This window comes from Echinops telfairi, unplaced genomic scaffold, assembly GCF_000313985.2.
Source record: "Echinops telfairi isolate 266 unplaced genomic scaffold, ASM31398v2 ScPeMD7_7469;HRSCAF=8507_1, whole genome shotgun sequence".
Lineage (NCBI taxonomy): Eukaryota > Metazoa > Chordata > Mammalia > Afrosoricida > Tenrecidae > Echinops > Echinops telfairi.
Genome location: NW_022111373.1, coordinates 114,847,724 through 114,860,553, shown reverse-complemented (window position 1 = coordinate 114,860,553; position 12,830 = coordinate 114,847,724). Strand labels below are relative to the sequence as shown.

The following is a 12,830-nucleotide window of genomic DNA, read 5'->3' as shown; positions in this document are numbered from 1 at the left end:
TGATGCCAGGGGCTTAAGTGGAAAGCAAATGTTTTGAGAATGATGAGGGCAATGAATGTACAAATGTGCCTTACACAATTGATGTATGTATAGATTGTGATAAGAGTTGTATGAGCCCCCAATAAAATGATTAAAAAAAAGAAAAGAATGATCTGTAACTTATCAAGGGTTCATGAGAGAGAGAAGGCAGGGGAGGGAGGGGGTAAAGAGAAGAGCTGATATCAAAGGGTCAAGTAGAAAGAAAATGCTTTGAAAATGATGATGGTAACATATGTACAAATATGCTTGACACAATGGATGAATGTATGGATTGTAATAAGAGATGTAAGAGCCCCCAATAAAGCGATTTAATTTTTTCAAAAGTGTACAGATATGGCTTTATACAAATGGAAAGCATCTGCTTGTTTTCCAGTTAATGTTATAAGGGAAAAAAACTAGAGAAATGGATATAGCAAATATGTATGCTAAACAACAATTTTTATATAAAAAACCTATACCAAACACATAAACATATAAATTCTTAAGAGACTATGATTTTTCATGTCCTAGTAGGTGCTTAGAAAATACTAGCATGCCTGTAAAGGAGAAGCGGTCAATGTCAAGTTAATACTAAAGAAAACAAATATGCATCTACTGCCCTTGCAGTGAAGGACCCAATGATGCAGTGTGTTATGTTCTCAATGGCCCATCTCAAGGCCACTCTGCAGGAGAACGGCGAGACAGGCAGTTTCCATAAAGATTCATCGTCTTGGAAATCCAATGGAACAATTCTACTCTGTCCTAGAGGGTTGCTACGAGTTGGAACTAATTTGAAGACAGCGGTTTGGATTTGGGGTTTTACTCACTAAATTAGCAAAGTTTGACTTGTTTCTACAATTTTTGCAATAGCTTTCATATGTTCATCATGGAGGTCATCCTAAACATAAATGTGAATCAACTTCAGTGCTTAACAGCAGAGGAAAAAGTAAATAAATTCAGATATAATCATTGGATCTGATATGCGGTGTAAAAGTGATGTTTAGGAAGCAGTACCTTCTGGGAGATTTCCATCTATTCACCCTTGCTTGGGGTCTTCTGGGAAGAACCTCAATGATGCAGTAACGCTGGGGTCTTGGCCTTGCAGGACGGGCTGGAAATGTGTGAGATCGATGCAGTCATGGGGCCTGGGATCTGAGGCCAAACTGCCAGGCTTCTAGCTCTGCCACTCAAGTAGCTACTTGACTTTGGGGGAGTTTTAAGCTAAAGTTTCTCCACAAGAAAATGAACAGTAAAATAGTACCCCCTAATCACAAGTCCTGGCATACAGTAAGACATCGATAAGCATTAAAACCAAAGCCAAACAATTCTGTTCCATGCGGTTCCGAATGGAAGTGTTCCATAGGGTTTTCTAGGCTGAAACCTTAAGAAAGCCCTGATGGTGGTGGTGGCGTTGTGATGACGCAGTGGGCTGATAACTGCAGAGTCAGCAGTTCAAAACCACCAGTCGTGCCACAGGAGAAAGATGAAGCTTTCTGAGCCAGTAAAGAGTTAGTGTTGGCAATTGATGTATGTATGGATTGTGATAAGAGTTGTATGAGCCCGCAATAAAATGTTTAAAAAAAAAAAAAAAAGAGTTAGTGTTGGAAACCCACAGAAGCAGTTCTACCCTTGACCTAGAGCAGCTGTTCTCAACCTGTGGGTCGCGACCCCTTTAGGGGTCGAATGACCCTTTCACAGGGGTCGTCTAAGACCATCGGAAAACACATATTTCCGATGGTCTTAGGAACTGAGACACCACTTCTCTATCCGCCTCCAGGTGGGTCCGCCCCCCAGGCAGATACACCCACATAACCAGTCCCCAGGGTGAAGGCTGTTACTCATGCTACATGACAAAATTTCATTTGTCATTAGAAAGAAATATTTCACAATATAGAATCGCATATTGTTTTTTGTGATTTATTACTATGCTTTAATTATGTTCAATTCGTACCAGTGAAAATACATCCTGCATATCAGATATTTACATGACAATTCATAACAGTAGCAAAATTGCAGTGATGAAGTAGCAACGAAAATAATTTTCTGGCTGGGGGTCACTGTATGAAAGGGCTGTGGCATGAGGAAGGTTGAGAACCACTGCTCTAGAGGATTGCTAAACATCAGAATCCACAAACTCACTGGAGGTGAGTTCGGTTTCACCTGAAGGGAAGCAGATCAGCAGACCTTTCTTCCGTAGCACTGCTGAGAGGGTTCAAAGCTTCAACCTTGAGGTTAGTAGTCAAATGCAACAGCCATTTGTACAGCCAAGAATTTCCTCATAAGCTTGAGCTACTTTCCTTTATTTTTCTTTGGCAAGGGCTGGGGCAGGGTGTATGGTAGACCCAATACGGCCAGGTTTTTTGCCCCCTCCATTTCGTCATTTTTCAAATCAGCCTTTCTCTCTTGAGATTGTGGGATGCCTGCAGTGGAGAAGCAACATTTTCCGGAGGGCCTCCGAGAAGTGGGTCGGCTGGATTTTCTACTTGCATAGATTCTAATTCTTATTGGAATATCACAGTATGGAATCAAAGAATGGCTACTTCATGGTTGCTGAAATGCAAGATGCTGGAAGGGCAGTGATGTTTGAGATGACCTTTGTGTCCCAGATACCCGTTTCCCGAGGAGACAGGGTGGTGCCCTTTCCGGGAAGGACGCTTGTGTCCTTTGGAAGAGCTTTTGTTTACCACCCATCCCACTCCCCTCAGCCCTTGCCTCTAGTTAACTCCCTGCCAGGCTTATTGTTTTTCCTACAATTTACTCCTGTGCTAATTGTGCCAGGATAAAAATTTTTTAATATGTATAATATTAGAGTGAGCAAATTTTCTTAGAGTGAGGAGTAAATTAGAGGAAGGGGAGAAAGAGCAAATATCTTAATGCTTTTATTCATTTGTGATCATTTCAAGCACTTCCTTGCATAATTTGAGTCTCACAGAAACAAGATCGTTTTTAAAGTGTGTTTTAAAATTTCTAGGAGCAGAGGGAAAATGAAGGAAACGTTATTTTGTCTCTCCCCAGTTTTCCCCCAGGTTTCCAAGAAAAAGATCTTTTGAGAGGGGGGCGCACGGTAGAAGGAATCTCTTTACTCATTTTGGAACGGTCTCTTGCCAGCAAGTAACAAGTCTATACAGTGCAGTTACCAAGGCAATGTCAAGACCACGTAGAGACAGAGAGAGAGGCGGGAGGTGTGGTGTGCAGACAGCGAGGCGATGGAAGTGGAGGAATGATATGAATGCGTAGAGGTCTTGTTAATTGGGGACGGGGATACAATTGTACTGCATGAAAGAAAGACTGTCAATCTGCTTCCATTAGGATCATAGTCCAAAATACCTCTACAACTCCTCGGGATGCCCTGAGTCAGAGTCAACCTGAGCCGGCCATGGTGGGACCCTCCCTAAAGTCGCTATGCTCAGAGTGCTAACATCTGGGCTGTAAAGGAGCTGCATGTTAACAAGGCCTTTATTCCCCACCTTGTCTCCTCCGCCTGAACACAGGATCTGTCTCCTTGATATAGCCTAGCCTTCGGAACGCTGTCAGTCTAGTTCCACTGCATTCAAGTCAGGCAAAGATATTCTGCATTTGCCTTCAAGTCCAACTCGAAGCCCCATCCTTCCAGACAACGGCTGCTCCCAAGGCATCATGAATGTTTGTGGGTAGCCACCGCTCAAATGTTTGCCTCTGAACTAGAACCGTGGCTTCTGGTTCAGATGAGCCTCCATTTTTGTCTCTCTCTTTCTCTCTCCATTTGTCTTTTCTTGCCTTCAGGTACCATCCTTGGATTTACTCTGCGGCCCTACAAAATGAGCTACCGGGAGGTCAAGTACTTCGCCTTTCCTGGGGAACTTCTGATGAGGATGTTGCAGATGCTGGTGCTGCCTCTCATCATCTCCAGTCTTGTCACAGGTAACGACTCCGTGCAGTTGCTTTTAAGTGTGCTTCTTGGAGGAAAAAAAGAAATTCACTTAGAAAAGCCAGTGCTTTCGGTTTCTGTTGGATGCATGCTCCGTTCTAGAGAAAAGGCAACCACAAGGCCCCTTCAGAATGATGGAGAAGGGGCCTGAGTAATGCATGAATGATTGTAACGCTCCTATTTCACCAATCACAAAAGGAAAACAGATTTGAACAGCCGTGTAATCTGGGCTGCCTCGCTATGCAAGCAGGGCCCTGCTAAACGCGACACCACCAGCCTTCTCTGACCACAGGGATGCAGTTGACAACAGCGAACAACAGGTCTGTTTTCTCACCCTCTTATCCCACCCAGATAACATCTGGTTGGCCAGCCTATTAGCTATTGATGCAAGAATGCTTGTTCTCAGAGCCACCAGGACTTGAGCGGGAGCCTTCTGGGAAGCCTCATCAAGAGGTAATGCCACCACACACTCACCCACGCTGCTGCCATCAACACTTTATCTTTTGTTCCTGGTCTACCCGCATGATCTCATTTCCTTTTCCGGTTGCCCCCACCCCCACCCCCATTACCTCTCACGTTGGCTGGAGAATGGGGAGGGTGTGGGAGATTTTTCCCATCTTGAATGTCACAGTGGAGGGCGTTGGATTTTCCATGAGTGGACGCTTGCAGGATAAGAGTCTGATTTCTGTGACAAGCAGGTGAAGAACTCTTGCATGGCCGAAAGTTAAGAATTGTGACTGGGTGTTTGCACACGCCGCCAAGACGTGGCAGAAGAGTGTTACCGTGGGTCCCTTCCTGCCTGTTCTCTGTCCTCGGAGCACACCTCTGCCTCAGAGAAGGCATTTGTAGACACTGACCCCGCAGGATGCTTCCTGGGCTTGTAGTTAAAGGCCAGAACTCAGGTATTAACAACCTGTTCTTCCCTTCTCACCTGTGGGTCCCCAGCTCCCTCTAGGCAGGCCACTCTGGCTTCTGAACATCCTTCCCCCAGGGCAGTTTTCAAGGGGTTTTTACAATCTCCTTTTGAGATCTCTGTGTAACAAGAACTTGGTAGCATAACTCAAAAGTCCTGAGCAAGATTCTGACTCTTGCCTCCCTTTGAGGGCTAGTCATGACTTGGGTAGAAACGATTTCGGATTTTTTTTTTTCTTCCTCCCTGCCTTGCAGATTTCTGCTGGCTTCCACTTGTCCAAGGCCTTAAACAAGTTACCGCATAGGTACAAACTCCCATCGGAGGGTGAATTGCCCATAAAACCATCATGTGGACAGCCTGGTTTGGGTTCCTTGATTATGAAATTGACCTGGTTCATGACCGACCAGGTATCACCATAGCAACACCAATGCTTATGGCCAAAATTATATTAAATGCTATCTCATAAGGGCACGTCCTAATTGTATGATCCCTGTGCTGGGGGAGCAAGTTCTTTGCAGGAAGCACTGATAGAGAAGAACTCCTCTTCTCCATGTTCACGAGTGGGTCAGAGAATCCCTGTTCAGCACCCTTGCCGAACGGAGCACCTGCCGCTTTCCTGGGTGGGGGACACACACGCCGAGGATCCCGGATGTATTTACGCCATCTCTTCAAGAATGGGACTGGTGTTCAAAGTTGCTGCTTTCTGGCAACCGTGTTGACAACTTGCTGTGTGACTCTTTAGAAGGGGTCAGACTTAGTCCTCAATCAACAGAGTTAAAAGAGAGTATTAAGCCTCAATTGACATGACCCTGAACTCATAGTACTTCCTGGGATTTCTCTAGTACTTAACACATTAACTTTATTGAAGGAAGAAAAGCTTTGATTGAAAAACAATCATTTTTGAAAGAATATTGCAATGTGATCCCTGTGCCTGGGGGAAAAGAAAGGTGTGTGCCCACCCAGGAGAAATTGTTGCCATTTTTAATACTGTTGCTGAAGAACAAGGAATTATAAGTTACAAACAGCTAACAGAATCCGAAGTTTTAAAATATAAACTAATGGAAAGTTGGCTGTGCTGTTTTGGGGGGGCTATACAGAGATCCTCAGCTGGTGTCAAATGAATACTTTCCAAGCTACCAAAATGTTGAGACTCATGATCAGTGTGAATGAATGATTCCATAAGAATCTTCAATGACAGGGAGAGAGGTGAATTTTCCAAATGACACGCCTCCCAGGGAGAGTCCCCAGGTGTAATGAGGGATGCTACCAGAGAATGGATTGCCAGAGAGAGAAGAAAGCCAGGCTCTGGGAATAGAGAAGCAAACTCCAAGGACTCCAGCTGGCTGAGGGGAGATGGATAGGTGTGAAGCTGCCATTTAGGTGACTTTGGGGTTTCCTACTTTGAAAGTCATGGGTTCAGAAAAAGATTTCTCTTAGGCGAGAGAAGTAACAGGGACATGCGGCATAATCAACACAACTGGCTCGGCTGCAGAACAACGTGGGCAGAGAAAGGCAAGGGGAGGATAATGCACTGAAACACTGAAGTCTAGGATCCTCCTGCCAATTTCTACAAGGCCAAATTTCTCAAATGTTTTTTCAGGAACCTCTAGATTTTTCACTGTTAGCACACCCACTCTTCATTTCTCATCACAGTGAGCTTCCAACCCAGGTCATCGTACGCACATCAGCATGGGGGAAAGATGGAAGATGAGCGCATCTGCCTGCAAAAATGGGGCGTGGCTGAATCATTGCATAACTATCAAATCACATCTTTCTGGAACTGCCAGATTTCATCATGACCTAACTGCCAACCCCCTGAGATGCCTGGCCCATCCACGTTGACACATAACCTCAACCATCGCAGCCACCTTTGCCCTCACCTCCTACCTCGCTCGGCATTCGTTACCGCCACACGGAGGTCACGAAGGCAAAAGTAATAGTCAGCTAGTAGAGTTTTGACTATCATCTGAAGTGCAAAATGTCCGGTAATGAGATCGTTGGTTAAGTGAGAAGTAGGTATACAATCAAAACAAACAGAAACACTGCAAGCTGAACAAACTCCTAGTCCAGGAGTGGAGCTCCAGTTTGAAGGTCGGTGCCATTAATTATAAGACAGGGAATGTCAGGCTACTGCTGGGCTCCGTATGTTGTTTTATTCAGTCCTTGACAGTTCTGTGCCAATGCTTGACTAATAAGATGGAACCCGCTACCGAAACACCACATTTATTGCCAACTAAACAAAGAGCCATTAGGAACCCTCTTCTCTCCATCTTTCTTTGTACAATGACGTTGTGTAATACCAGTGCTGGTCTTTCCTGCACCAGACGGAGACACCAGAATAAGAACCCAGGGGTCATGCTTCCATAGACGGTATTTCCCATTGAGAAAATGCTTGACAGACTGACTGCTCTTAAGTTCAAAGGTCCCAAGTTCTGTGCAGACGGAAACTCAAATCAATGAAACCCTTGTTGCATTTCCCCAGCTGGACATTTTATTTTAGAAGACTCCAGGAGGCATACGGTGCACTAACTTGGCCTGAAGTTACATTTACATGCTGGGAAATTGAAGTTCGGTCTTTGAAATTAAAACACTTAAGTTTGTGAGTCGTGTCTCTAGGGTCCTTATAAGTGATGCTCTCCTTCTCCCAATTGAAATTCCAGTCTTTCTGAACATCTTGGTGTGTGTTAGCATTCCAGAAGGTTCTAGAGAGAAACTGGAAGTAAGCCCGTTGGCTACATTTGTATTAAGTGCTTTTCTTTCTTTCTTTATTTTTTCTTTTAACAAGAATAATATGCCTGTGCCAACACATCACACAATAAAATAGAGATTTGGCGCCTGTTCCTATTGATTCAGTCAAGATAAGCAACTAATCCCGGGCCAGAAAGAGTTGGTTCGACTGGCTTCACCTGATTAAATTCAACGGAGAATGATTAAGCTCCATGGGCAGGTTGTGCGGTGTAGCCAGAGCTATGACCCCTTCCTGACTGCCGACTCCTTTTAGATAATGAGTGATTTCTTCTTTTCTCACTCTGAGTGTACAGTTCCCCTGGCTCTCTGAACCTCCTGTGACACCCATGCCATCTCTCCAGTTTTCTGGAAGTGGAGACCATGCATTTGGCAAACAAAATCTGTGCCGAGTTGAGCATGTTCATATCCTTCACAATTACAAGTGAAACTGCTTGGCAAGGTTGTCAGCAACAATAGCGAAAGCAGCAGAACTGTTTGAGACCTGTGGCAGGGCACATTGGAGGTAGGATCATAAAAGGAAGATCTATCTTTTAACATTTATTCCTTCAACAGTTACTATTTCTGGAGCTCTTACTGTGGCAAGTGTGTTAGTCTCGGTCGACTAGAGAAACAAATTCATAAACACACATATGTATATAAGGGAGCGGTTTATATACTAGAGGAACTGAACATCGAGAAAACATCCCAACTAGTCCAGTTCAAGGCCATAAGTCTGATATTAGCCCATATGTCTAATATCAATCTATAAACTTCTCTTCAGACTCACAAAACACACGCAATGAGGCCAAATGCAGGACGATCACAGACCAGTGGGTAGAACGTCTTTGGGTCCAGTGGCGTTGTAAGCATCTCAGCACTGGCAGGGGTCTCTCTGTGGCTTCTCTGGCTTCCGATCCGAGGTTTGGTTGCGTCCATGTGGCTTGTCTTCTGCAATGTCACCCAGGGAGTAGCAGAGAGAGAGAGGTGTCTTCCGCCTCCAAGGAGGAAGTACCGGATTTTTCTGAATTCTCAGGAGAAGGCCATGCCCACACAGAAGTCTCATTGGCTCTCTCCAGATTACAGCCTAGACTTCACCCCTACACTCTTAATCCTTAAATTGACACCAGATTAGGTGGCTACCACAGCAAGCCTTGAGCTAGGCACTGGGAATGCAGAGATACAGGGCCCCAAGATGCAAATATGTAGAGTTGAAAGGGTTCAAAAGGGACTTCTTTGCACTCTTTAAATCATGCATGCTACAGTAGAAGGGGGGCTTCCAAATAATTGTTGAAACCTACAATTAAAAGCTATTGAAATTTTCCCACAGCCTGTTGAAGGCCCTTCATATATTTATGCAACATCCCACTCCAGTTCCAACAATGAGGGAGGAAGTCTTATCATAGGAATGCCCAACAGGAAAGAAACAACTTGATTGATTTTGATTTTAAGAACAGGATCCCAAATCCCAAATCTTAGAGTCATAGGGTCTGTGTTCGGCCAGGTTGACTAGAGAAACAAATCCAGAGACACTCATGTATGTCTAAGAAAGAATTTATACTAAGAAGTAGTTATATACCAAGACAACATCCCAGGCCAGTGAAACGCAAGTCCTTAAGTCCAGTGCTACTCCCGAAGCCCCTCTTCAGACTCACACAGTTACGGGCAAGGATGCAGAATGCAGGAAAATCCAAGGCTGGTGGGGGAGTATGGATCCATTGGTGGTGGAAGCATCACGGGGCTCTGGCAGGTCTCAGAGCGGCTTGCCAGCAGGAAGATGAAGGTAGAGAGAGAAGGCAGGTTCCCAGGACCATCCTTTTGAGGAGGTCCTGCCCACAAGGAAGCACCATGAGGCTGTGACCTGACTAACAGGCTGAACTGTACCCTTGCGCTTTTATGTATCTTCAAGTTGGCATGAAATGATGTAGCTACCACAGGATCTCCGTGCCAATGCTAATTAGTTCAGAAGTTTCCAACATGAGTTAAACCCCTTTACTAAAGACTTTCTTTAAATTGACATCATTTCCATTCAGTGCTCTCGCATCATTTATCCCCACTCCCCCGCAAAAGAAATAGAAAGGAGAAAGAGGAAATTTTAATGCTATGAAATTCTAGATTGATATTATTGTCTGTAAAAGCTCAGAGAGCATTATACCTGCACTTAAGCGTTGTTTTAAAAAACGGGGATGTGTAGGATGGAATTGGCAGAAGTTCAACCAACCAACCAGTTGTCCTTTAGTCTCTTATGCCTCGTGTCAGAGTCGTGCTCCATGTAGTTTTCAGTAGCTAGTTGTTGTTTTGGGTTTTTTGGTTGTTGTTTTTTTTAAGTTGATCACCAGATCTTTCTTCCAAGTCATCTCTGGCTGGACTTGATTCCCCAAACTGTTGGTTTGCATCAAAGAGTGCTAACAATTTGCAGCATGAGGGTACTCCAGCAAATGTTAGAGATGTTAGATTCACTGGGGCATCAAAGCAAGCAATCCTATCTCCAATGACCCATAAGATTGAAAGAGACTTTAAGAGTGACTTTCTCCTTGTATGATCTGGTGTTAACTAAGATGGGGTTTCTGTCCCGCAGGCACCTCTATATTTATATACTTTGGAAAACACTGATCTAGTTCAGACATCTGACTGATGCTTGCATCCCTGCAGTTTCCTTCCAAATGTCTCACTACTTCTGCCTGAAAATTTCCAGGAACAAGAGATGTTTGGAACCCATGTGTCATTGATAAAACTCTTTTTTTAAAATCCATAATGGAATATAAACAAATTGACAACAACAACAAAAAAGTACCTGCCTGTCGGTGATCCCTTTCCCATGTGACAAGTTCCACATATCACCTGGACAACGTCCTTTCAAGTGCTCAGACCGATGAAGTCAGTGGAGTGTGGGACATAACTATAGTTGAAGCCCACAAGCTGGGATCACCAGCAAGGGGCTTTCTTACCTGAAAAAATAATAGTAAAAAAAGCAACAATGCTGTGCTTCAAGAACAGCCTGATGTTCTAGAAAAAGAAAAGTGAACTCAAGTTTTGTCATTCCATGTAACATGAGCAAGCAATATATAAAATAAAATAAAACACACTTGGCAGTTCTTAATCGTTGAACATGCGAAGAGCTCGTTAAGGGCTTGAGAAAATGATCACAATCACTTTAGAAAATTTTAACCTGGTAAATCCTCTTCATGACTCGGATGTGTAATTGAGATTTGTTGGAAATACATGGAGGACTACTGTATGGGGAAAGAACTGGAGACTTCTTTCTCTCCCCCTATGGTTGTTGTGGTTGTGGTTGCCGGGTGCTATCAAATCAGTGTCAACTCACAGCAACACCGTGTACAACAGAAGGAAAAGCACTGCCCAGTCCTACTCAGGCTCACAGTCACTGCCATGTGTGGCTTCATTGTTGCAGTCAGCATCTCAGTTCATCTCATTTGAGAGTCTTCCTCTTTTTCATTGACCCTCTCGACCTTGCCAACCATGGTGTCCTTCTCCAGAGATTGGTCCTTCCTGAAATATATCCAGTCCTTGAGACGAAATCTCACCATCCTTGCTTGTAAGTACAGCATTCTGGCTGTACTTTTAAGACCCAATTCACTGCCATCGAGTGAGTGCTGACTCATAGTGACCCTATAGGACAGGGTAGAACTGCCCCCGTGAGCTTCCAAGACTCTACCTGTTTATGGGAGTAGACATCCCCATCTTTCTCCCTCAGAGTGACTGGTGATTTCAAACTGCTGACCTTTCAGATTGCAGCCAATCGCATAACCACTCTGCCACCAGCCCTCCTCACTTCCAAGACAGATTTGTTTTTTCTTCTGGCAGCCCACAGTACTTTCGATATTTTTCACCTACAGCATAATTCCAGTGTATCAGCTCTTCTCCCATCACTTCCTTATTCGTTGTCCAGCTCTTACATGTATATGAAGCAATTGAAAATACCAGGGTTTAGATCAGGCACACCTTAGTCCTCAAAGTGATATCTTTGATTTTTAGCACTTTAAAGAAGACGTTTGAAACTAATTTCCCTCAAACTCAATACATTACTTGACTCTTTGCTGCTGACTCCATCGGAATTGATTGTGGATTGGAGCAGTCCACATGTGGATCCCCTAATACAGATATTTTATTGAAGAAATGTCCTTGTTGGGGAATTTCTTTGGATCTTCCTCTCATTCTCTGTAAAATAGGAGTAGTGATGGCCCCTATAAAAGGAGCCTTGTTGGTACAGTAGAAAAGAATGTGACTGCCAATCTAAAGGTTGATGGCTCAAACTCACCAGCCTCTCTGTAGGACAAATATGTGTGTCACTAGTTGCTTTCCTAAAGATTTCATGTCTGATGAGCCAGGTCTACTCTGTCCTTTGGGGTCACTAGGAGTCAGAATCAACTCAGTTATAACCTGAAGGTAGGTAGGTAATGGTACCTGGGTCATGGATTTGTTGTGAGGATTTACATCTGGCATATAATGTATGCTCAGCTAGTGGCACCTATTTTTAGGAAGAAGTCCCTGGGTGGTGAAAATAGTTCATATGTTTGGCTTCTAAGGTTTGAGGGGACCCAGATGATCATCAGGGGGGAAAAGCCGTTGGAAACCCCATGGAGCACAGTTCTGAGACACATAAGGTGACAATAAGTCAGGATTAACGTGATGCCAACTGCTGGTTTATTGGCAGTAAGGGTAACATTCACATTCTATAAAAAATTCTAGAGCAAAAAAGAGTGCTGCAGTTGAGGGGCAAATAATCAAATTTCCATCTTCCATACCACATTTGTCTATAATTCCCGCAATAATCATTTTCCTATTAAAGGTACCTAGAGAAAGCATGACATTGATCAGGGAGTGACAGGAGAACCAGAGAGAATTCCTCCTTCTCCACTGCAAGGGCTTGGTTTCTGGCCCGCAGCATGGGATGAGGTGACCCTTATCACAGCCTCACAATTCTAAATATTGTCATTGGTTACACAACTGCCCAGTGTTTCCGCAGTAACTCAGTCCCAATGTGTCTCACCCTGGATTCTGTGGGGCAGCAGATTCCACAAACTGCTTTATATGCTATGAACAGAGCCTCTCTGGCTAACCAAAACTTCATGCACATCCAATCTCTGTGTCCCCACCTGCAAACAATAAAGACGCTCCAGCAGCGCTCACTGAAAGCCGGCAAGCTGATCCTGCTTGATTTTCTCTCCAGAGCTGTTCACAAGCACATGGGAAGCCGAGGGCTAAGCAGTGCCTGCCTAAAGGTGGAGGTTGAAGGATGTGTGTGTG

At 44.2% G+C, this 12,830-nt stretch overlaps 1 protein-coding gene across 2 annotated transcripts in view; it reads left to right on the top strand.

The window, feature by feature from the left end:
• SLC1A3 (solute carrier family 1 member 3) overlaps positions 1–12,830 on the top strand; it is a 120,938-nt gene that overhangs the window by 22,450 nt on the left and 85,658 nt on the right. For both annotated transcript variants that reach the window (XM_045285116.1, XM_004698076.2), the window contains one exon: positions 3,781–3,918. In XM_045285116.1, the coding sequence (XP_045141051.1) occupies positions 3,781–3,918 (138 nt within the window). The remainder of the gene's footprint in view (positions 1–3,780; positions 3,919–12,830) is intronic.